Source organism: Eumetopias jubatus, unplaced genomic scaffold (genome assembly GCF_037043125.1).
Source record: "Eumetopias jubatus isolate StellerSeaLion01/CBP00866 unplaced genomic scaffold, mEumJub1_p1.0 scaffold_16, whole genome shotgun sequence".
NCBI lineage: Eukaryota > Metazoa > Chordata > Mammalia > Carnivora > Otariidae > Eumetopias > Eumetopias jubatus.
The window spans coordinates 133,265-159,438 of NW_028274822.1; the positions used below are offsets into that span (position 1 = coordinate 133,265).

The 26,174-nt window shown below is 42.3% G+C and overlaps 1 protein-coding gene across 3 annotated transcripts in view; it reads right to left on the reverse strand.

The window, feature by feature from the left end:
• Positions 1-4,830: 4,830 nt before the first annotated feature.
• Positions 4,831-26,174, reverse strand: part of ADNP2 (ADNP homeobox 2) — a 31,748-nt gene continuing 10,404 nt past the window's right edge. For all 3 annotated transcript variants that reach the window (XM_088019649.1, XM_028095854.2, XM_088019650.1), the window contains 2 exons: positions 14,213-14,302; positions 4,831-9,951 (listed from right to left, as the gene is read on the reverse strand). In XM_088019649.1, the coding sequence (XP_087875775.1) occupies positions 6,745-9,951; positions 14,213-14,302 (3,297 nt within the window). In that variant the 3' untranslated portion in view covers positions 4,831-6,744. The remainder of the gene's footprint in view (positions 9,952-14,212; positions 14,303-26,174) is intronic.

Consider the following 26,174-nt stretch of genomic DNA (forward strand, 5'->3'; position numbering starts at 1 on the left):
TGCCTGTTGTCTTTTTTTTTTTTTAAAGAAACTGTGTGGTTTTTTTTTTTTTTAAAGATTTTATTTCTCTGAGAGAGAGCGCACACAAGCAGGGCAAGGGGCAGAGAGAGAATCTCAAGCAGACTCTGCACTGAACACAGAGCCAGATGCGGGGCTCTATCTCACGACCCTGAGATCATGATCTGAGCTGAAATCAAGAGTTGGACAGGCAACCGACTGAGCCCCCAGGGGCCCCATGTCGAGTCTTTTTGTGCAGCCATTGGCAACCCTATGGGAAAGCAAGTTACATACACCAGCTAATTTCCCCTTACGCAGGTCACTCCAAGTACGCAGCTTGCTAATTAACTGTTTAGGAAGTGACAAAGACCCTGACAAAGACCCATTCTCTATTTCTAGTGCATGGAAAATAAAATGTATGATTATACTGAGGCCATTTCTTATGAAACACAGAAGGAATCACTGCCCCATCCCCCGCCATTTTGTAAATGGAAAAACCAGCATATGGGACAAGAACTTGGCATCCATTCTCACATACAATAAGATTAAATAGTTCATTTTCAGAACTCGTACATACTGAGAAATTAGGGGATATTGTTTAAATTATACTAACTCCCTCAGACATTATAGTATTTTGATCCTGGAAAGATTATGTTTCATGTGGACAACAGTGTGCAGTTCTGAACATATATTTAAGGATTTATTTCTAAGTGGGACTCAAATAGATTAGAACTTATAAACATGGTAATGTCCCAAGATCATGAAACTTTTATTACCGAATAGGTCTCATACTGAATTTACCAAGGTTTTCATTTTAGTTTGTATCATGTATCAACATTTAATAGTTCAGAAGCAATAAATCTATTATTAGTATCTCAAACTTTATCTCTAGTCATCAAGTCAGTTAACACAGAATGTTATGCAGACACCAAAAATGGACAATGTCAACAGCTAGAATATGGCTAGAAAACTGCAGTAACGGATGTTGATGTGTGTCTTCTGCTTACGTCTAAGTCATCAGTACCTTACTGGACAAAAATGGTCACTATCGTCATGTGCAAATAAAAACAAAGTCAACAGTGAAATAGAATGTGACCAGGAAACGGGCACCTCGAGCCACTGTAGGAGCAACGTCCAGTTCGTACGAAGTTCTTGATTTTTTTAAGATTTTATTTATTTGACACAGAGAGAGAGAGAGCGCGCACAAGCAGGGGGAGAGGCAGAGGGAGAAGCAGACTCCCCACTCAGCAGGGAGCCCCATTCAAGGCTCTATCCCAGGACCCTGAGATCATGGCCTGAGCCAAAGGCAGACACTTACCCGACTGAGCCACCCAGGCACCCAAAGTTCTTATTTTCTAAGTCACTACAAAAGCACCTTGGAACTGAATGTAGCTGAAAGGCGTTTGTGGATGTAACGTGGAGTCCTGTGACCACAGTGGGGCAGCAAGTCCCCAGCAGGGGCTGATGGTGGGGCTTCTCCATCGTGGGGCTCCTCCTGCAGGTCAGAAACTCCTGCGTCCATTGCTGTGCCTCCGTTTGTATAAGTTACCTTACTGGTACACATTTGCACTCTATATTTAGTTATGTGAAAGCACATATAAAATCTAGACAAAGTTTTTTATTAATTTGAGAGAGCACACGCAGAGTGTGTGAGAACACGAGTAGGGGGAGCGGCAGGCAGAGGGAGAAGCAGACTCCCCACTGAGCAGGGAGCCTGACATGGGGCTGGATCCCAAAACCCTGGGATCATGACTGAGCCGAAGGCAGATGCGCAACCAACTGAGCCGACCTGGCGCCCCTAGACAAAGTTAATTTTTAAAAATAACCAAAGATTACCTTCCCTGCAAAGTGCGTAATTCCCTTTAAATGATCTCTTCTGAATTTCCCATTGTTTTCAGAAGTCCTCTTCCACAAAACAGCCAACTGTAGATGTCTCCTGTCCATTTTAGGACCAAAGACACTTTCCTTGCAATAAGAAGACCTTAGACTAAATCTGCATGGAAGCTCTCACCCGCATTCACGGGACAGTCTTGGTGATCACGTTAACACGTGTGTGTGGTGCTGGGCGTGAGGGCTTTTCTGCTTATTTTCCGCTGTTTTTCTCTGTACATTATTTCATAGACAGTGTAGAATTTTCCATGTCTTCAATCTTCCAATTTTGAAAGCTGCTTCATAGGGGGTTGTGGAAGCAAAATGAGGCAACTTATCTGTAAACTCTGGCAAAACTGTTTTTTATGGATTTTATAGCTCAACTAACAATATCATCTTTAGAGAAAGATCTACACATCTATACAGAAAAGTGATCTTAAGAAAAACTGAACCATTAAAACCTTATTATTGCTATTTGTTATTCAATTTTCTCTAGCTTACTTGTAAGTAAATGATAAATTATTTAACATAATATTAAACTTTCCAGATCATGGATTGTAAACTGTTTAAGAAAACAACTTCTGAAAAAATATATTCATTCATGACAATTCTGAATTTATATTGAAATGGAAGACCACACAATCTTTGTTTGTTTGTAGTAAATATGCCTATATGGTTGCTAAAGTTTGGTTTATAATTTCAATTTTAATAAAATTTTAAATTTTTATTGGAAAAGCTTCCCTTCTCAAAAGGACTTCATGTATTTTTATTTAAAAATAAACATAAAGCTCATGATTTTGTGTGGGACAAAGAAAAGTGGTCAGGGGAGCACCTTCTTTAAAGGCTATGAAAAGCTCCCCGAGCTACTACTTAGCACCTTCTAGACGCTTACCTTCGAAACGTGTCCACAGATCATTTGAATGAATGACTGGTATCAGTGTTTGTTCTGATTTTGACAATATGGTGGACAGATACAACAGATTTTTAGTGATTTTTGTCAATTTTATAAGGTCTTTCTACTTCCTCAGGACACCCTATAGATCTCGACGCACCAAGAGCCAGGTCTGTGTCTGGAGATAGTAGGTAATAGTAGTAGAGGGAGTACTGCACCATCGTTAAGGGACAGGTCACTGTGGGAAGTAAACTGGCCTTGAGTAGGGTGACCAACTTGTCCCCACTCGCCTGGATGGGAAGTCCAGAGCAAACTGGACTTCCAGTTTGTGACAAACCGGTCACTCCACCTCTGACCCCATTTCCCCATCTGTGAAATGCAGATAGAGTAAGAGGCAACATCTTACCGGTACATCAAGAGCATGAGGCTCTCCTCCCAAGTACTAAGGCTACCCTTCCACCTTCCTGGCTCCCCTCGGTGAGCAACACGTGGCCCCCTGTATGCATCCGTTCCCGCGTAAGTTGCAGAGGTGCTGTGAGGACTAGCCATTAGGGTGCAGACTGCCCTGTAGAGAGCACAACACAGTGACACTATCATTGGTACTACTACTGAAGTGTTCAGCCCATTTCCTAGCAACAGTAAATGGCTGACAAATGTCTAGAAACACTGCCTAAAAACTAAAGTAAAAACGAGATTGGGGCTTGAGGCCGAGTTTTTCTTCTTTTTCTTAGTTATGTGTTGCTTTGTTTAGTGAACTCTTAAGAAATCTAGACCCACATAGTAATCACCAGATTGAAGGGGCGTAAGAGCAGGCAGGGGGCCACATGTGCCTGGGAACTTGCCGGCTGCATCCGAGACAGCGCACCTACTGGCAGCCTCGAAAGAGAAGGTCAGCGAGGTATCAACTACAGCACAGCACTTCCAGAGCTCTTACCTCAAAAACCTTATAAAGAACAAGAGCCACGTGGACTTTCGCAAGGGAGATTAAACTAACCTGAATTTGAGGAAAGGATAATGTGCACCCAACACGGAGGAGGCCAGGTAGCAAATGGTTTCTTATAAGCAACAGCCCTTTCCTGGTAACTACGTGGACCATTCTAGAAGAGCTCTGGAAAACCATCTGTGCCCAAAAATACGAGTCCAGTGTGGAGATAGCAGCTGTGCAGGGTCTCTGTTTTTGCGGTTATCTGGTGATATGTGGACAAGGGTCTTCTGGTTCCCCATTGGCTTTTTGGGACCAGCCTGGCTTCTTCACAGAATATTTGTTTGGTCTGTGACAGAGGTGAAGGAAGAGTCAGCGGACAGGTGGGCTGATCTACACTATGCCGGTGTCCATGCTACGGGGCCAGCTCATCTTCAACCATAGTACCAGTGAGGCTACTGATTCCAGCACTGCCCTCGGACGCGGCCACCTCTGCTTGTCTGCCAGGCCTGTCTGACCCAGCCCTGCAAGCTTCCATCATGGTGCTGCTTGCCATCCAGATGTTTGCCCTGTAGCCCATGTTACAGCAGAAGCTGAAGGCACCTCCTCCCCACAACTCTGTGGCCCTCTCCCCGCCTTTTGCACTGGCAGCCTTGGGAGGCCTGCTGTGGCAGCCATCCTCTGGCCTTCTGTGGGGTTCCAGTTCACGCCTCTGCCCTTTCTAGGTCATTCACCTGCAGCTTTTTAAAGAAAATGTTCATGAGCCTTCAAGTGAAGCTGAGACCCAAGACGACGTGTCCAGATCCCTCAGCTGCATGAAAATGCCATTCCGTGATTAAGGCAAGCGGACAGACGGGCCTCCCAAACCAGGGTCTGACTGGAAGGTGGAGTCCCACTCCGGAAGCAGCACGCTGATGTGGAGGAGGGCAGGGGGGGAAACAGGGGTCAAAGGAAATCGTTAACCAGCGACCAGCACAACACAGAGACTCGGCATCAAAGGCTGAGCGACAGCAACACCACAATTAGAAATCAGAACTCCTCTGTCACAGTGGTTCTCGTCAGGGCGGATTCTGCTCCCAGGGACAGCGGACATTTCTGGCTGTTATGATGGGGGGCGGGGGGGGGAGCAGCAGGACCACTGACTTGGAACAGGTGGAGGCCGGGGGTGCTGCTCTAATACTGCAATGGACAGGTCCCCCCCAAATGCCAACAGAAACCCTGATTCACAAGACTAAAGAACGGTGGGTTAACCGCCCCTCCAGCACCCCCAAAACAGCAAACTGCCCACTGGCACCTCCAAACCTGGCCTCCACCACACTGACACTACCCAGCGCAGCCTCGATACAGGCAAGGTCGTGGCTACCCAACATCCGCTTTGACCATTTGGAGGCCCATATTACAGACACATCAAGAATCTCTAGCCACGTCTCTTGTGGGGACAGTGGTAACTCATTAGCCCTTTTGGGTTATGCTAACTTTCACAGTGACAAGTAATGTTTTTTAGCAAACAAGTGTGGAATCTACTTCCACATTTAGATTATTCTTGAGTCACAGTGACGTACCTGTTAAAAGAATTAAACGGTTCTGTTTGCAGTGGTATAACAAATTTTAATTCAAAATAGACACTCTGAAACAATAGGTTAAAAAAAAAATAAACTTCAACAAGCTCTTTTTGGATTTAAACAGAGCACACCAACAATCACAGACCAGTTTCACAACTGCCTCAAAAATGCACATTATAGCAATTACATGCAAGTATTCTATGTTTTAAAATCCATATGGTAACATCATCTTATTCCCCAGAGACTGTCACATCCTCTGAGTGTGCTGGACAGGTGCCTCTGCCGTATGTCACCAGGAATATGACTTAAGGTCTAAAGTGACTGGTCTCCATTGCTGGTTCTGGTGCTTTGAGTTATTCTGTGGTGGGGGGGGTGTAGGGGGGGACCCCAGAGGTTTAACTGTACAAAGGACAGGAATACAGTGGAGTTCTTTAGCAATACAGCATCCCATTAACCCAGACAACTGGGCCTATTTCTCCAGAACAAACATGTTCACCTCTAGGAAACTGTCAAAGATTTAATACACCAACATGGAGACGGCTCTTGCTCTACTCATTTCACTTTGTCCCCTGAAAACCTATGTCTACATTTCAGTTAGTATCCACACTCAGGGGTAAAAATTGTATTCCTGAGTAACATGGTCCTTCCCTTTCACTGGTTTATCAACAGCTAGGTTAGGAGTTTGTGTGTGTGTTCAGCATTTATTCTAAAGGCACTAAAAATTTATTGTCTTACTTTTGAATGGAGAAATGACTTACAACCGTATCAAAAAGGGGAGAAGTCTACACTGAGAAGTATTTCTGCATCTACCGAATTGCTTTATTTGTAAAATAACTCTTATGAGCTAAATAGCGGGCTTCAGATTCAGTATAATTTTAACAAAGAAAAACATTTGGTTTTCTAGAATTTATAATAAGACAACAGCTGCTAGGACAAACTTGAAGAAATGTAAATCAAAATCATAATCTAGTAAGCAAGTACCTTGCAAAGAAGAAAGCAGCGTAAGTTAATGCAGCACGTCCTCAGGGAACCACACGCAACAGCGGGGTGTGTACTCACTTCTCTCAGCACGGACGCTTACCATCTGCTGCTACATGTGAAGCTAACTGAGGAAGCTCAATGCAGTTAATCAAGTATTCTGAAACAAGCTGAAATTTCCTTAAACGAAAACACAAACATACAGATTTCAGTTTCCATCCTACCGTACTGACACTACTGGGAAACAAGACGTGCATGAAAGATCCAAGGATTTAATTTACATGACAGGGAAGAACTAAAATACTTGTTACAAAATCAAACTGCAGGAAACAATAAACTTGAAAGAACTATTCACTTCTTTTATATAGAAGTCTTTCTGAGCACCTGAAATAAATCTAAAGAGCAGCATAAAGACCACTGAAATTGATTAGTTCAACATACAGTGAAGAAAATAACATTTTTTTAAATCTCAATTGAAAAAAACCACTAATTATCTAGTACTTTAGATTTCCTAATTTGTTTTTTTACAAGTTTTGTGGCTCATACTCAAAGTTCAACCTGTGTTTAACATTTTTAAGTTCAGACATATCAAAGCCTAAAAGTACCGAAGGCTTGTGATTTTTTATTGCTTTCATGCAAATATATCTTCTTTTTCCAAAAAATGAAGCCACGTCGATTTTCCACACCCACAAGAGTGAAGAAAGAAGTTCTATTTCCTTTTTACTAGGATATGGTCTCTTGTGGAAATAATCTCTAAGAAATTGCTTTTTTTCTTCATAAGAACGGTCTTCATATTTTTTAGGATTTAATGCTAAAATCTGAAGAGCATCATCATTAACAAGCGGCCCCTCTGTCCTGATTTCATTCCTTTGTCTTTTCAAAGGCACCACACTCGCCACCTTTTCGGGAGCCAGGGCTGCATCGTTGCTGATGATGAGAGGTCGCTCCTCCACGTCCCTCTCGTCTTCTGCCCCCACGTGGCCATCAGGCAGCTTTCTCTTCACAGAAAAACTGGAGTCATGGATCACCTCACCGTTCACTAAGAGCACTTCGCTGTTCTCGATCAAGTTTGGCTGGATCTGGAGGTCTGAGCTACTGTCCTTTGGAGCACTTCTGCAGCGCAGCAGGTGGATGGCGATGGCTGCCAGGGTCATGTTGCCAGTGTAGACCCCACAGCAGTGGATGCACTTGAACGCCGGAGATTTCAGAATTGTATGGACAGTTGGTGTGATGTGATGTCTCTCCTTCAAATGCAACTCATACGCCTCAGTCGTCACAAAGGTGCCAAAGCAAAAGGGGCAAGTCAGTGCTTGTTTGCTGGGGCTCCCGGAGGCACCCTCTACCTGCGGCCTCACCTTAATGTACACGGGCACGAGTGACTTGGAGTGTATCCCAGCCAGGATTGCCAAGTAGACCTCCCGCTCCCCAAGCTCTTCCTTTGGCAATATGGTAATGAAATCAAGATGAGGAAACATCAGGTTGCCGTTAGCATCCAGATCCAACTGAAAGCCTTTGTTACTGTAATCCACAGGTAGTTTCTTCTTCCCTCGGTGCATAGTCCTACTGTGCTCTGAAAGACCTTTGATGTCATGGAAAGTGCACGGACAGAACAAGCACCCCAGGCCATGCATTAGCAAGTGATGGATAAGCTCTTCCTCGGACACCAAGCATTTGCAGGAGAGACACCGAACTGTTTTCTCTCTCATCCACTTTAAAAACGGTGCACACGCGGCCAGCTTTTCAGGCTCCAGTTTCTCAGCAGACCTAGATTCACTGTGCTTGTGAGCCACCTCCATATGAACCTGGTAGACGTTGGACGGGAAGAGCTCGTTGCAAACTGGACAGGTTTTCCACTGCTTCGCCTGTTTGAGCGCCTGGTTCGCATCTGCCGCAGATGGAGAGGCCTGAACAAACATATTCTGAGTGGCGTTTACCACCACTGGAGGAGACGGCATGCCGGCCACGGAGCTGGCCACCTGGGGAGCTGTGCCCGATTGCAGCAGCTGGATGGGCATCTGGGGCGGGGGGACAGTAGCAACGCCTCCTGGAGGCACAGGCAAAGTGACAGACACGGGGGCAAGTGTGTATGTGGGAATCCCATTCACCTGTTTCCCTGTAGGAATGAGCTGTCTCAGAATAGAGCCTGACGTGAGGAACGCGGTGTTCTGAGAAGCGCCAGGTCTCACTGGCTGACTTGCAGGCAGGATGCTGGTGCTCACAGACTGGTTAAGTTGCAGGACCCCAGGTCTCACTGGCTGGCCCACAGGGAGCACCCCTGACACAACAGGCTGACTAAGCTGAAGAACACCAGAACTGATACCCTGGTTCACAGGCAGAACGCCTGACGAGACCGTCTGGGTGGGAGAGAGGAGCCCAGGTGGGACCACCTGGCCAGCAGGCAGCACCCTCAGTGGGACTGTCTGACCAGGAGGGAGAGCCCGTGGCGGGGCCGTCAGCCCGGTGGGGAGAACCCCTGGCAGGGCCGTCTGGCCAACGGGGAGAACCCCGGACTGGACCACCTGGCCAGCAGGGAGAACCCCAGAAGTGGCTGTCTGTCCTGAAGGGACAACGCCAGCAGGGGCCATCTGGCCTGCAGGAAGGACCCCCGGTGGGGCTGTCCGACTCACAGAAATCACCCCTGGCGAGACAGCCTGAAGCACCCCGGGGGTGACAGATGGACTGACAGGAAGGACGCCAGGCCCGGCAGGTCTGCTGACAGGAAGGACGCCAGGCCCCACAGGCTGGCCAAGGGGTAAAGCCCCGGGGCGGATGGTCTGGTTTATGGGGAGGACGCCAGTTCCAACAGACTTATTTACAGGTCCGACCGGCTGACTCAAGGGCAACACAGGAGGGTTTGCTGGCTGGGCAAGTGGGACTCCATGAGAAAGAAAGACTGGTTGGGGAGCGGAGGGAGGCAGAGGGCTGGAGACCAGAGTCACGTGGGGCTGCGCCACGGCGGGTGGGGAGCGGGCGAGGCTCCCGGGAGCGCCCGAGGCGGTGGTCACTGGTGGGACCAGGGCCTGGCTCTGGCTGTTCTGTGGCAAGGTGAGACGAAAACAAGGGGGTGTGGCTGCGAGGCCAGGGGCGCTACTGTTCGGGGGTACAGCCAAAGGTGCCACTGGCTTCGGGGCAATGTGCATTTGCTTCAAAAGTCCAGGCTTCTTAATATGTTCTGAAATCACGGATCTCAGTTTATTCTCCAAATCCCTGTGTATGTCCGATGTCAAAATATGATACATTAAAGCATCCTGGCTGCTGGCATTGGCGTTGCATTTTTTACAATAATACTTGTCAGATGGTGGCATCTTCTCAGTAGAAAGGCTATCCTCGGTTTTCGGCTGTTCACCCATTTCCTCAGTTCGCAGGCCAAAGTAGGAGTTAATTAAGTAGTGAAAATGGGCTACCAGCACATGCTTCTTCATGCTGTAGTACAAAGTGTTTGAAAAGTTACACTTTAAACATGTAAAACTTATCACATCACTCCTCGAAGATTTAGTTTCACCTAAAATATTCACTGTGTAGTTCTGGACTTTCCGAACAGGTGCATGGAACATTCTGAAGTGCCTTCCCACAATTTTGGGTTGAGAAGAAAATACACAGTTTGGGCAAGGGATCACCAGCTCCTGATCAATTTCATCTTCATGGTAACGATGTAAATGATTTTTGAATGAGGTAAGCACTTTTGTAGAGTATTTACAGAGGCTACAACAGTATGGCTTTGTTCGATATCTCTGTTAAAAGAAAACAAAGTCAAGCATACTTTAATAAAAAAATCAGATGCTACACCCTCTACAGTTCACAAGTATATGATGCTTCTTCATTTAATGTGCTAGATAATGTAATACTACCACCCCTCACAGAACAGTGTTTTCCCTAACCAGGGAAAGCTTCTTCTTAAAGGGCCTACCTTTAAATATTGCCTCCACGCCAACTACTTGGTGCTGCCATTGTAACACAAAGCACCCACAGATAACATGCACATCTCTGCGCATGGCTTTGTGCCAATACAACTACAGACACTAATTCAAATTTCATAGAACTTTATGTCACAAGACAGTACTCACTGCTTTCTTCTCAAACATCTAAAAATGAAGCAGCTATTCCTAAGCTGCAGACTGTACACACAGGACCTGGCCCACAGCACCTCGCTCGCTGACCCCTTCCAAGCCATCTCCTAAGCCACAATCTCGTTACTCCAGTAGAAGAAATTCACTCAATTCTCTGCAAGAGAAAGTTCATTTCTCCCCTTCTCATCCCACTTCCCATAGTTCCAATGTTGTTTTTACTCCAAACTCTAAAACCTCTAGAATTTATCTGCAAATAACCTAACATGCAAATTGTTAAACCCGTTATTACTTTTATTTCCCTCATTCCTAGAGAAGGTAAGAGCCACAGGGACAGTGCTTACCACATGCAAGTGTCCAGTAAACTATGTGACAAACAGGAAGGAAAGAGGGCTGGACCTAAGGCACTACAACAGCCCTGAGGGAGTTCCAGGTCAGAACACAGACCAACAATGCAGAATTCCTCTCTAGGGCAAACATGAGGGAATTCCACAAGCTTGGAGCATATGGACAGACATCTGTACAAGAGCTGGCTGGCTGAGAAATGCGATGTTAAACATCCAAAAATTTGCTGGTTTGTGAAGGTTTGAGAATCACGAAGTCTTTGGTCTCGTAAGTGTCCAGACCTTAGAGCTGGTGAACCACAGAACGCCTGGCCCTGGTTTCATGGAGGAAGAAGAGAAGACCCGGGCCGACTAAACGCTTCACCCGAGGTCCCGCCATCGGCGGTGGGAGAGACCTCTCTGCAACACTGCTTCTTGCTATAACAGTGGGTCACCCCGTCCTTCCTAAGCCTGTGCTCTCAAGTCCCCCCCCCCACACACATATTCAGTAGTTTTCTCACTCCTATTCATACAGGTTTCCCTCTTGCCACAAGTCAGAGAAATCACCCAAATATGTTCAACAACATGGAATTATCTTCTCAGCAATTAGTAAAATCCCAGGTTCTGGCATTTCTGATAGGACCTAGAATAAACCTACAGCAACAGCCAACCCTAGACCACAAACTAAAAAAACAATAACCCATATTTCACTGATTCTAAAAGACCATCCCCCCCATATTTTACTATCTCAGAAATCTGAATATACCTTACAACTAACACTTCAAAGGTACAACACAGCTTAAATGAAGTATTGCTTTAGTATTATTAGAGGTTCATTAAAAAATGGTGTATCTCGGAACATAGGCAATAATTTTGTAGTAACGTACGGTAACAGATGGTGATTACACTTATCATGGTGAGCACTGAGAAATGTAAAGAGTTACTAAATCACAGTTGTGCATCTGAAACTATCATTGTATGTCAATTATACTTGAATTATACATTTTTTTAGATTTATTATTTAAGTAATCTCTACACCCAATGTGAGGCTCCAATTTACAACCCCAAAATGAAGAGTAGCATGTTCCACCAACTGAGCCAGCCAGGCATCCCAGTGATAATGGTGTGTTTTATACTGAAAGAAATACTATAGTAAAAAACCAGTTAGTCAATGAAAATTACACTCAATGAAAGAGCCAACAGAAATTACTAACAGCTGCATGTTACTGCTAGTGCTGAATAGATCTTTGGGTTAGGTAAAGATTTCTTAAATACGAAAACATAAACAAGATCCATAGAAGAAAAAATTGATAAACTGAACCTCATCAAAGCAAGAAAGCTTCTGCTCTGTAAAAGGCACTGTTTAAAAAATAAAAAGACAAGCCACCGGCTAGGAGACAGTATTTGCAAATGTCATACCTAATAAAGGACTTGTATCCAGAATACATGTTGTAGACATGTTCAAGTCTCAATACGAAAAAAATAACGCAATTTTTAGCAAATGGGCAAAAGATATGAACACTTTACCAAAGAGGGCCTCCAGATGCCAGATAAACATATGAAAAGATGCTCAACATCATTAGTCACCAGGGAAATGCAAATTAAAGCCAGGGAAGGTGCCCCTACACACCTATTAAAAAGTGGAAAATAAGTGGATAAATCCATAAGCACCATAACCCAGCAGAATCAAGTCTAGCTTAGATGCAGAGTAACTAGACCTCCTACATCACTGGAAAAAATGGTAAAGCCACTTTGGAAAACAGTCTGGCAGTTTGTTATAAAGAGAAATATGTACTTATTTACTATATACAATCCAGCAATTTCAAGCCTAGGCACTTACCCAAGAGAAATGAAAGCCTATATTCCTATAAAAGGCCCCTGTTAAAGTTCCAGGATGAGTGATCACTCGGGAGCAAGGCAAGTGTGAGACCTGGGCCCTACTGGCAACAGAGGAAGAAAAATGACCAAGGCCAGATGCAGAACAGTAGAGTGAGGGGGACTGGGTGCTGGCAGCAATCCTTACCCTGGACATGCACCATCCCCCTGCCACTCAGTCTGAGGCTGCTTCCTCAGGTCCCAGACTGAGTTCTATCACCCAGTAGAACCTCAGCAGGTCTCTGTCCCCAAAACCCTAACATCTAACAAATCTCTTTTCTCTGAGCCCCTGAGGACCTCACTGTAGCATCGGCCACACATTCCAGCCTGAGTGCACATTTCTGCCACCGTAGGAACAAAGAGGAGTAAGGCAGTCATCTAGCCACAGCACAGTCTCTACCACACTGGGCAGTGGTGGTTTTTCTGAATATAGTATTTAATCAACAAATTCGATCTCTACTATTTCATACGGCTAACACTTTATGCCTAGGCCCTATTCACCCCAACAAAAACAAACATCTTAAGAAAAAAATACCTAACTTGTACCTATTTGTATCAGGGACTCAAAATGCTTTACCTACTTTGTAGCAGGTACTCAAAAAGTGTTTCTTGATGAAAAGGTTATAATTATATATTATTATACTGCATGTTACTTTAGAGGATCTTCTGAGAATTCAGAAGAGAAAAAGAGTGATACGTAAGATTCATGAAGTCAAGGTCTTCAAAGCAAGGCATATTTGAACAGCCATGTGCTGTTTCAAGCAGGAGAATAACCAAATCAAAGTGGTTTCAAGGCATCTTGCGGCAGGAGACCAACCGGTGGGACACAACCCAAAAGCAGAAAAGTGGAACACAGGAGGACTGTTGGCAACAGAAGTGTTTTTAAAGAAAACTGTGACAGAACAATGATTGACTAGTAATAGGAAAAATTTTTTTAAAGCCAAAAGTCCCAAGGCCAACACGGCTTGGACAAACGGAGGGGAGGGTGGTGGAGACGGGGACACAGTTAAAGCAAACCCGAGACATGCTGAGCTTGATACTGATGAAGGTGCCAGTGTTATGGATGGCTGGGTGGCAGGAAAGGTTTTCCAGAAGAAAACACTTTAATAAGCATAATTTAGTTTCAATCTGCTTAGGTTTGAGGTCTCCAATTATTATAAACTGTGTTCCTCATCTCAAAGATCCATTTTTTTTTTTAGGATTTTATTTATTTGAGAGGGAGAGAGAGAGAACACACAGGAGCAGGGGGAGGGGCAGAGAGAGAAGCAGACTTCCCACTGAGCAGGAGCCTGACATGGGGCTTGATCCCAGAACCTGGAGATCATGACCTGAGCCAAAAGCAGAGGCTTAACCAACTGAGCCCCGCAAGCGCCCCATCAAAGATCCACATTTTTAATGAGGCTTCTGAAACCAGGATGAACCTTCATCATACATAATGACATGGCAATTCTTTTTTACTCAGAATAGTTATAAATCCAAGGCCCTTCTTACATGAGTGGCATCTTATGATCAAGGACAAATAGTTTCACTACATCACATTATCAACTTTATATACAGAAAACTCTCAAAGTAACAATGATTCTTTACTATAAAGCGTTTAAACTTGTTTTTCTTTTTCCCGCCTCCCCCTTCCTTATTGATCCCAGTAACGTGTGATGTTCCTCAGAACTGAAGTGACACTTACCCCCAACTTCTGAGGAAATATAAAAATCAAATACAAAAATACATACCACTTTCTTTCCAGAAGGTTCCCAGAGAGAAATATCTCCCCATGATGTGTTAAAAAAGTACTTCTCTCCTGGATCAAAGCCTTTGAGGTCCTTTTAAAAAGGGAGAAAAAGAGAGATCATTAAGCAATTTCAGAAGATAAAGAAATATTTAATAACCTGAAGGGATTATTTAGCACCTAAGAAATCTGCATGGGAAAGTGAAATGAAAACACAGCCCATGAACAGACTATGGCAAAGCACCCATAAAGCACGAGAAAGGAGGAAAAGGCTGAAATAATCCATTTAAAGTTTTAAATTATAAAAATTATAGTTTTATAAGAAATAAACAGGTGAGATTTCCCACCAATAATTTTTAAAAGATCAAAGCTGCATGAGTGAATGCCGTCTTCCATCAGTGGTGAGTACTTGGAGGATTTGCCAGGGAGAGTATGAAGTGGGAGCTCCCAGTGTGTGCCTGACCAAGGACACCCAGAGTCAGCCCAGCGGAGGGCGGTGTGGACAAGGGTGTGGCTAACACAACAGAAAGGGGGTGAGAATAGGGTGGAGGGTGTTGGACACTGAGAACTGAACAATCAGATGCAATGGGGTTCACAATTAATCCTGGGTTAAACAAACCAAGTGTAAAACATATTTGGGGGAAACTGGAGAGATCTGAATATGGACTGGGTGTTAGTAAGAAAGACACACATTTAATGACAGAGAAAGATGAAAGTAACTGAGAAAGTAATAAAAAAGCTGAACAAGATGTTAATAGTGGTAATCTCTGAATGGCAGGAACATGGCATTTTAAATTTTATTTTCTAAAGAAATGACTACCTGTACTTTCTAACTTTCACAGTTTATATTGCCGTTTTTATAATAAAGATTGGTAATATAAAAAAGAATCAGTTAAGCCAGATAATAATATAACAATTGCCTTGAAATATACCTATGCTAATACACTGCTTACCAACTCAACTCAGAACTAGAGAAAAGTACAAATTATTATAAGGATTTATTTATTTTTTTTTTAACGATTTTATTTATTTGACAGAGAGAGACACAGCGAGAGAAGGAACACAAGCAGGGGGAGTGGGAGAGGGAGAAGCAGGCTTCCTGCGGAACAGAGAGCCCAATGCGGGGCTCAATCCCAGGACCCTGAGCCGAAGGCAGATGCTTAACAACTGAGCCACCCAGGCTTCCCTATTATAAGGATTTAAATTGGAAATAACGTACTCTGGGGTTTATAATATATATAGAAGTAAACTATATGGTAACAACACAAAAGCTGGAATGGGAAACAAAAGCCTAGTATTGTAAGGTTATTTTTTTTTTTTTAAGATTTTATTTATTTATTTGAGAGAGAGAATGAGATAGAGAGAGAGCATGAGAGGGGAGAGGGTCAGAGGGAGAAGCAGACTCCCTGCTCAGCAGGGAGCCCGATGCGGAACTCGATCCCGGGACTCCAGGATCATGACCTGAGCCAAAGGCAGTCGCTTAACCAACTGAGCCACCCAGGCGCCCTCTTTTTTTTTTTTTAATTTTTATTTATTTTTTAAGTAATCTCTACCCCACCCCACATCGGGCCCAAACTCATAATCCCAAGGTTCAAGAGTCGCACGCTCCAACTGAGCCAGCCAGGCGACCCTTCTAAAGTTCTTATATGTGAAGGAGTATATTAGAAAGGTAAACAAATACATATAGCTAATAAGCCAACAATGGAGATAAAATGGAATCATGAAAAATATTCAATCCAAAAGAAAGCAAAGAATAAAAAAAAAACCCAAAACAGAAAATTCAAGTAAAAATAAACAGAAAGACAGGAGATTCAAACTCAACCATATCAATAACCATTAATTAATATTAAATAACAGGGGCTGGAAACCTTTTCTTTTTTTCTTTTTAAGATTTTTATTTATTTATTTGACAGAGAGAGACAGCAAGAGAGGGAACACAAGCCGGGGGAGGGGGAGAGGGAGAAGCAGGCTCCCCGCCAAGCACGGGGAGCCTGATGTGGAGCTTGCATCGATCCCAGCACCCTGAGATCATGACGTGGCCAAAGGCAGACGCTTAACGACTGAGCCACCCAGGCGCCCCTGCAAACCTTTCTTGAACTAAAAGCCAGATAATAAATATTTAGAGCTTTGCCAGCCATTCAAGCTCTCACACAACCCAGTGCCACCATCAGGCACAAAAGCAGCCATAAACACTAACAAGCATGGCTACATTCCAAAAACGTTTATTTACAAAATAGCAAGCCAGGTTTGTCCCACAAACCATAGTTTGCCTACCCCTGGTCTAAATACTTAAATTAGGAGGCATAGGCTATCAGACTGGGCAAACGAAAACAAGATCCAATTACATGCTATCTACAAAAATCTCACTTTAAATATAAAGACATAGACACATGAAAGGTGAAAGAAAGAGATGTGTCGTGCTATTAATCAAAAGAAAGCTGGAGGAATTACATTACCACCACACAAAGTAGACTTCAGGGGGAAAAAAGAATATTAACATGGATAGGAAGTCACTTCATAATGGTAACAGGGTCAATTCGTTAGCAGGACAAAGCAATCCAAACACGTATGCACTTTAGAAAGAGAAAGTACATGAAGCAAAAACTGAATTGAAAAGAGAAATAATCAAATCCAAATTTATAGTTGGGGACGTCAACACGCCCTCTTCTCTCAGTGAGTGGTAGGACACTCACACAAAAATCAGGAAGGTCAGAAAGGACCAAACACAATCAACCAACCTGACCTAACACTGACAGACCTCTCTACCCAGTAACAGCAAATAAACATGAAACATTTACCAAGACAGAGCTTATGCAGAGCCATAAAGTAAGTCTCAATAAACTTAAAAGGACTAAAATAATTATGAAGTATGGTCTCCAACTCAAGCAAAATTAAAGAAATCTGTAACACAAGGTATATAGAAAATCCCCTAATCCTAGAAATTAAACAACTTACTTCTAATCCATGGATCAAAGAAGAAATCAGGAGCGAAATTAGACAATATTTCAAAACTGAATGAAAGTGGAAACATAGTAAAATCAAGTTTGTGGGATGCTCCCCTTGCTTGTGTTCCCTCTCTCACTGTCTGTCAAATAAATAAATAAAGTCTTAAAAAAAAAAAAACCCAACTCTAGATTGCTTTGTTAGGAATTCTAAACATTTACAGAAGAGGGGCGCCTGGGTGGCTCAGTCGTTGGGCATCTGCCTTCGGCTCAGGTCATGATCCTGGAGTCCCGGGATCGAGTCCCGCATCGGGCTCCCCGCTCAGCAGGGAGTCTGCTTCTCCCTCTGACCCTCTTCCCTCTCGTGCTCTCTCTCATTCTCTCTCTCAAATAAATAAATAAAATCTTTAAAATAAATAAATAAATAAATAAACATTTACAGAAGAAAATATCAATTCACAAACTTCCAGAAAATAAAGAGGAAGAAACGATTCCCAGTTCATTCCATGAGGCCAGAATTACCCTGACACCAAAACTAGACAAAGATACTACAAAAAACTGAAACTACAGACCATATCACTCATGAATACAGATGCAAAAATCCTTAACAAACATTCTACAAATCAACCCAACATATAAAAGAACCAAGCAGAATTTCTCCCAGAGATACAGATTGGTTTAAGAGTTTATTTTTTAAAAAAGAAAATCAAACCACGTTGTTCACTATATTAGACTTAAAAAAGACAATTATCTTGATACAGAAAAATCACTTTAACAAAATTCAACATCTAGTCACAATTTTTGCTCTCACCAAGGTAGGAGTAAGGAACTTCCTCAACCTGAAAAAGGGATCTACAGAGAAGATGCAGCTAATAATCACACTGTACGGTAATATAATAAACATTCTTACTGCCAGTGTAATACAGCTTTATTTCCAAAAATTTTTTTAAAGATTGTATTTATTTATTTGACAGAGAGAGAGAGAGAGAGAGAGAGCGCACAAGTAGGCAGAGTGGCAGGGAGACGGAGAAGCAGACCCCCACTGAGCAGAGAGCCCGCCATGGGGCTCCATCAGAGGACCCTGAGATCATGACCTAAGCCCAAGGCAGCTGCTTAACTGACTAAGCCACCCAGGTGCCCCTTTATTTCAAAATTTTTTAAAAAACCAATACCACCAAATGGTAAGTAAGGGTACGACTGAAACCCTCACACAGTACTGACAGGAATGTAGAATCATATAGTAGCCATTTCCTATAAAACTAAACAGATGTTCACAAAAATACTTTTATAAGGAGAAACTTATTCATAATGACTAAAAACTGGTCCACCATCAGGAGAAAAGACCAATAAACTAATCCACCCATGTAATGGAATATTGCAACCACACGGAAAAATCCCACACAGGAGCAATTATAATTTCGTTTACATAAAACTGCAGAACAGGCAAATCTAATCTACAGTACAAAATTTCAGAACACTGGTAGCCAGTGGGGTGGGGACAAGGCCTGACCAAAACAGGGCTTGAGGAGAACTTTCCGGAGTGATAGAACTGTCCTTATCTTGATGGGAGACTTGTATTACAGGAGGGTGTGCACGTCAAAAAATCATCATTTGGAGAAACAAGTGCATTTCTTTTCTATCAATCTATCAATCTATCTATCTATCTATCTATCTATCTATCTATCTATCTATCTATCTATCTATTTGACAGAAAGAGTCACAGCGAGAGAGGGAACACAAGCAGGGGGGGCAGGAAAGGGAGAAGCAGGCCTCTTGCTGAGCAGGGAGCCCGATGCGGGGCTCGATCCCAGGACCCTGAGATCATGACCTGAGCCGAAGGCTCAGCCTAACGACTGAGCCACCCAGGCGCCCCATGGAGAAACTTAAGTGCATTTCACAGCATATAAATTCCTTCTCCCCACCCTGCCCAAAAAGCTAACAAACACTAAACTCTAGTGACACGTATGCTGAAAGAAGGTAAGGGTAAAATGTACTATTGCTGCAACTTTCTTTGAAATGCACAAAAAATAAGATAGAATGATGGGCTAAATTCAAACACATAAGTGTTTAATATATATAACTGTTTATATGTACATACATGTAATTGTTTTACAGGGGACTGTATAAATATATTTATGCATACACACATATATAAATGATAATTCCAAAGAATTTGGGTGTAGGTAGATGGGTTTTCACTGTGTAACCCTTTCAACATTTCTGTAGATTTTAATTTTTTATAAGAAAATACTGGAAAAGGAAGAAAGAAACAGCAATGTTTTGTCCCAGGAGATAAGAGAAGGGGGTTTAGGGGAAGCAGTGTTCTCCAATGCCAGATGCAGCCACCCCCCTGCAAAAAAAAGCTAGTAAGAAAGAAAAAAAAAAACTATTAGGAAATAAATAGAATATACTAAACATATTTCAATATATTTTTATAGATAAGATGTAGAAACAGGTTAATAAATTTTTGAATACCTCTTTATACATATATAGGTCTCTAAAGATTGCTAGCTATAGGGGCTGGGCTCAGGACACGACAATTTGTAAGCACTGGTTTAAATGTCTCAATCTAATCTATGACTTGATGCACAGAAGTTAAGTGTAGGGTCACCTGCAAAAATGGGGCCACTCTGAACAGGACAGCAAAGAAATAAACTTGATACAGTGAAGAGCCAAGAATAAGTACCTAAATAAACAGAAAGACATTCTATTCATGGGAAGGGATATTGTTCAGATATCAATACTACCCAAAGTGACCTACAACACAATCCCTATCAAAATTCCAATTCTCTTCTGCAGAAATGGAAAACCGAATCCTCAAATTCATATGGAATTGCAAGGGGTCCCAAATAGCCAAAACAATACTGAAAGGAAAAAAAAAAAAAGAACAAAGTTGGAAGGCTCACACCTCCCGATTTCAAAAGTTACTACAAAGGTACAGTAATGATCAGTGTAGGGGCACCTGGCTGGCTCATTCAGTGGAGCATGTGACTCTTGATCTTGGGGCTGTACGTTCAAGCCCAGGTTGGGTATAGAGATTACTTAAAAATAAAATCTTAAAAAAAAAAAAGTGTAGTACCAGCATAAGGACATACAGACCAATCAAACAGAATTGAGAGCCCAGAAATAAACCCGAGCTTCCATGGCCAACTGATTTTTGACAAGGATGCCAAGTCCATTCAATGAGGGAAAAACAGTATCTTCAATAAATGGTGCTGGGACAATGAATTTCCACAGGCAAAAGAACAAAGTTGGACTCCTACTTCACACCACATTCAAAAATTAATTCAAAATGGATCAATGAGGGGTGCCTGGGTGGCTCAGTCAGTTAAGCGTCTCCCTTCAGCTCAGGTTATGATCTCGGGGTCCCGAGATCAAGCCCCATGTCGGGCTCCCCCTGCTCTTTGGGGAGTCTGCTTCTCCCTCTCCCTCTGCCCCTCCCCCTGCTCCTTCTCTCTCTCTTGCTCATTCTCTCTCTCAAATTAATAAATAAAATCTTTAAAAAAATGGATCAATGATTTAAACAAAAAGAAATACAACCATAAACCTCTTAGAAGAAAATATACAAAAGAAAAAAAAAAAAGAAAATATATAAAAGAATCTTCATGACTGGATTTGGCAATGGATTCTCAGATATGACATAAAAAGCACCAGCAACAACAATAACAAAAATAGGTAAACTGGACTTTTTCAAAATTTAAAATCTTTTTGCATTGAAAGATACTATCAAGAAAGTCAAAAGAAACCTACAGAATGGGAGAAAATATCCGCAAATCATATCTAATGAGAGTTTAACCATCCAGAATAAAGAACTGCAATTCAACAACAGAAAGACAAATAATCCAATTAAAAACTGGGTAAAGGATTTAAACAGAAATCTCTGAGGAGGGTATACAAATGGCCAAAAAAACACATGAAAGATGCTCAACATCATTAGCCACTAAGATGGCAAGGGAGTAGGGGAGAAAAAGAGGAAGGGGAAAAAAACAGAGAAAATAGCAAGTGTTGGGTGCCTGGGTGGCTCAGTCCTTCGGCTCAGGTCGTGATCCCAGGGTCCTGGGATCGAGCCCCACATCGGGCTCCCTGCTCGGCGGGAAGCCTGCTTTTCCCTCTCCCACTCCCCCTGCTTGTGTTCCTGCTCTCGCTATCTCTATCAGATAAATAAATATTAAAAAAAAAAAAATAGCAAGTGTTGGCAGGGATGTTGACAAAGTGGGCCCCTCACACACTGCTGGCCAGAGTGGAGAAGGGTGAAGCCACTGTGGAAACAGGCTGGTAGTTCCTCAAAAAGCTAAACATAAAATTACATGACCTAGCAATTCTACTCCTAGGTATATACCCAAAAAAATGAAAACAGGGGCTCAAATAGATACTTGTCAGCCAAAGTTCACTGCAGCATCCTTCACAATAGCCAAAACATGGGATCAACCCAAATGTATAACAAGGGATGAAGTACTCAACAAAATGTGGTGTATTCATACAATGGATATGATTTAGCCACAAAAAGGCATTACATTTTGATACATGCTACAACATGGATGAAGCTTGAAAACATTAACATAAGTGAAATAAGCCAGACACAAAAAAATTCCACTTACATGAAACATCTACAGTAGGCAAATCGAGCTGGGGTAGACTATAGGTTACCAGGGGCTGGGGTAGAAAGGATGGGAGTTACTGTTTCATGTTTAGAGGTGATGAAAATTTTGGAAACACAGTGGGCCCTTAAACAACACAGGTTTGAACTGCACAAGTCCACTTACACACAGACTTTTTTCCTTAATGAATATACATAAAGTATTATAAATGCATATTCTTAGATTTCTTAACATTTTCTTTCCTCTAGCTTACTTTATTGTAAGAACACAGTATATAATACATATAACATACATTGGTTGACTGTTGATGCTGTCAGTAAGGATTCTGGGCAACAGTGGACTATTAGCTAAGTTTGGGGGGGGAGTCAAAAGTTATACCCGGATTTGACTGTGTAGAGGAAGGTGGGGTCAGTGCTCCTAACCCCTCATGAAGTTCAGGGGTCATATGTAGATACTGCAGATAGTTGTAAAACAGTGTGAACACTATTAATGCTAATGAACTGTGTACTTAAAAATGGGAAAGATGACAAATTTATTATATATATTTTATCATAATAAAAAATATCTTTAAATATGCTTGGAAGATTTAAGAGAAAAAAGTGGGCAAAATATTTCATTACTTTATACTGATTGCATACTGAAATATTTTTAACATATGAGATTAAATAAACTAAATTATTAAATATTTTAAAAAAATCTGGGGGTGCCTGGGTGGCTCAGTCAGTTAAGCATCTGCCTTTGGCTGTCTCTGGCTCAGGTCATGATCCCAAGGTTGTGGGTTCGGGCCCCCAGCCAGGGTCCCTGCTTAGCAGGGAGTCTGCTTATCCTTCTTCCTCTGCCACTCACTGGTGCTCTCTCTTGCACAGGCTCTCTCCCGCACACGCATCCACACACTGTCTCTCTCAGATAAATAAATAAAATCTTAAAAAAAAAAAGTCTGAGAGGGTCTTCGAAAATACCAGTGAGGGCTTCTCCAGGAAGGAGAAGTCACAGGACTAGCGAAGCTACACAGGGCCCTATGCTCAGACAGGCCAGTGCTGGGGTTTAACGCTCTGTCGTCACCATCTTGAAATTGTTAATAACTTTAATTTTGGGGGCACCCAGGTGGCTCAAGATGGTTAGCGGCTGCCTTCGACTCAGGCCATGATCCCAGGGGCCTGGGATCGAGCCCCACGTCAGGCTCCCTGCTCGGTGCAGAGCCTGCTTCTCCCTCTCCCTCTGCCATTCCCTCTGCTTGTGCTCACTGGCTCTTTCTCTCTGTCAAATAAAACCTTTAAAAAATAGTAATAATATCTGTGTTTTATAAAAGTAAGTCTGACAGGACAATGGGGCACACGTCAAGAGCCTGGAGCTTCAGCTCACACACGGTCCTACTTCCAGGGAAAGAGTCTGTCCCTGCTCTCTGTCTCCCACTCACCCCAACCTCCTCCCTCTCTCTGCCCTCATCCTGCACCCACTCCCTCTCTCCTCTACCACTTGGGGCAGGAACCAAGCTGTCAGGAAGTCCACATTCCATCATCACCTCCAGTGGAAGCACAGCACAGACTCAGGGAGAGAAGGGGTCAAGGTGGGGACTTCGAACCCTGCCTGGATCCAGGTACCATGAGCACCCCAGCACAGAGGATGTTATCCCGTAGGAGTCGCCCACATGCTGTGGGTTGGGACAACAGGCCTGTAGGCCAGCCCAGGTCCACATTTTCATTGTGCACAGTGCCCTGTAAATTACATAGCCAGCCCCTACTTTAAGTGATCAAATGTTAACTTTCAAAAAAATCAAGAAACTCTAATGAGTAGCGGGGTTGAGATCTACTTTTAGAAAAGAAGATAAGGTTCTTGGAAGAGTCTATCTTCCCTAAAGTTCATTTTTCTCAGACAGGCTTTCAACAAGAACTGTATAGCCTAAAATTTGAGGTCTTAACTCTTGGGACAAATAGAGTCCCAGACACTTTGGAAATCAGAGAAGGCAAAGTGACACCTCACTGAAATTTGAAATGCTAGGTAAGGAAGTAGAAAGAACCACGGACAGGTGTTCCCTCAGCTGCTTCAGTCTCCAGTACAGACTCTGGAAGGCTCAGTCTTCCAGTAAATTCCCTTTAGCTTAAGTTGGTCTAGTGTTTGTTTCTCTTGCTTGAAACCAAGAAATTCTAAGTACTATGGGGGATTAAGAATAAATGCATCTGACATGGGAAAGAATTATTAATATGAGATTGAGTGAAAAGACAAAACAAAGCTAGTACAGTATCTTAGTTTGATCTCCCACTTAAAAAAAATCTAGAAAGACATACAACAATGTTAACAATGGATATTTTGGGTAATGGCTTACAAATGAATCTTCTTGTATCTATATTTCTGCGTATACTTCCTAATTTTTCTAAACTGAACTTCACATTCCTTGAATTTTAAACAATTTTATAAAATACAGAACTCCAGATTTAAAAAAAACAAAATTTTCCCCCCAGAAGAATTAGTAACATTTAGCCCAATAGTTAATCTAACTAACTTAATAGTTGTAAGCCATTCAAATCTCTCAATTTTCCCTTGAGAAATATGTACGTATCTGTGTCAGCACAGTCAAGAAAGTAAACAAGTCTTGAACAAATTCAGATGAGTAAACACATTCTTAGGCTGACTAAGGAAGAAGTTACTGAGGAATATTGTTCTATACAATGTCAAAAACAAAGGATACCAGGATGAAAAATTGTAGTTATTACTCATGTTTTATCTAAGAATAAAACAAAACCAATTTTGGAACAGAATTCCATTGAAAAAGTGAATTCACATTCAAGGAGACGAAAGAGAAACGACAACTGAAGGCCATGCCTGACCCTAGACTGGGTCCATCACAGACAGGCAGGAGTGCTATAAATGATCAGACAAGATAAAAATACCAGCTTACTTCAGCTGATAACCATCCTGTGCTAACCTAAGAGACACATCCTTATTCTTAGAAAACAGACACTTGAAGTATTACACACACACACACACAAGTGAACAAATGTTAAAGCAAACATGGTAAAATGAGAATGATGGTTTGATATGGTTAAAGGGTAATGTGTTCCTGAATTCACTCAGCCTAGTTTGATGGGGTTAATCAACTGGGTTGTGGTTTTAAATTCCATGTTTCTGGAATACCCTTTCTAATTCTTTCCACTGGGTAATCCTACCCATTCTTTAAAAACAAACAAAAAACAGTTCAAATCTCATCTCCATAAAGGCTACTCTAGCCTCCCCAGCTAGAAGTGATCTTCCTGCCTGTTTCTCACTATTATCCTTAAGTTTGTCTCTCAACTCCTGCTAAACTGTCATTTCTCTAACAGGGGAGAGTATCCTAGTACCCTAATTCTCTACATTCCTTCACTGCAATAAGGACACAGGCCCAAAGATTACTTGATTTGCCCAAGGGCACATAATTAGCTAAGAGCCAAGATTAAAATAAAAGTCATCTCTTTATCCCCCCAATGACCCAAGAACATTCTCAGTCTGTCTACTGAAGGATAGTACTATACCTTCAGGGTTCATTTTTTGAGCATCTACCACATGCCAGGCACCACTGTAGGGGGTTCCCATATATTATCGTTTGAAATATCCTGTATCTATATACATACACTTGTGTTCTTAATTTATTTATATATTCTCTACAAACATTACTTAAATACATGTACTTACTGCAATAAAATGATTTACAAGAAAGTTATAAGAAATGATTTATAACATCATTCAGATGACCAAATATATATTTCTCAGATAAATTTGGTCTTCATTCACAGTTCCTGAAAATGCGTCAAAACCATAAAGGTGCAATGGATGTCTTGTTACTAATGAAGGTGACTTGTAGGCCCTACCCAAGGGTGCAGTTAGTTCCCAGGAGGACCAATCATGTGATTAGAGGGTTGGGACCTTCAGGCCTACCCCAACTTCATGGGCAGTGAGAGGGGCTGGAGGTTGAATTAGTGAATGACTTAATCAACCTTGACTATGTAATGAAGCCTCCATAAGAATTTTATTCCCCGCTTCAGAGAACTCCCACATGTGGGAAACCAGAACACCTGGTGTTGTATCAGAACTGGGTCCAGGAACTTTACAAGAGTTACCTATTACTAATGGACTATGTCTACTATCTACCTGCTCAATCTTATCTCCAAATAATTACCCTGCTTTCTTCCTCATGTATCAAATATGACTTAAAAACAGAGATGCAAAGAACTCTGAGATTCTTTGACTTTAAGACTATTCCTGAGCAGCAGTATCTACCCAAGAGCTTCCACTCTGGTACCTCCCCCATCCTTTTATTTGCAAATGGACTTTCGGTCACAGTCTGTTATTGAAAGTATTGCTGTACTTAGGTTTTTACTTTTGTTCGTTCATTCAAAACTTACTTGTTAAATATATGTATATTAAACATCTCTGTGCCAGACTACAATCCTGA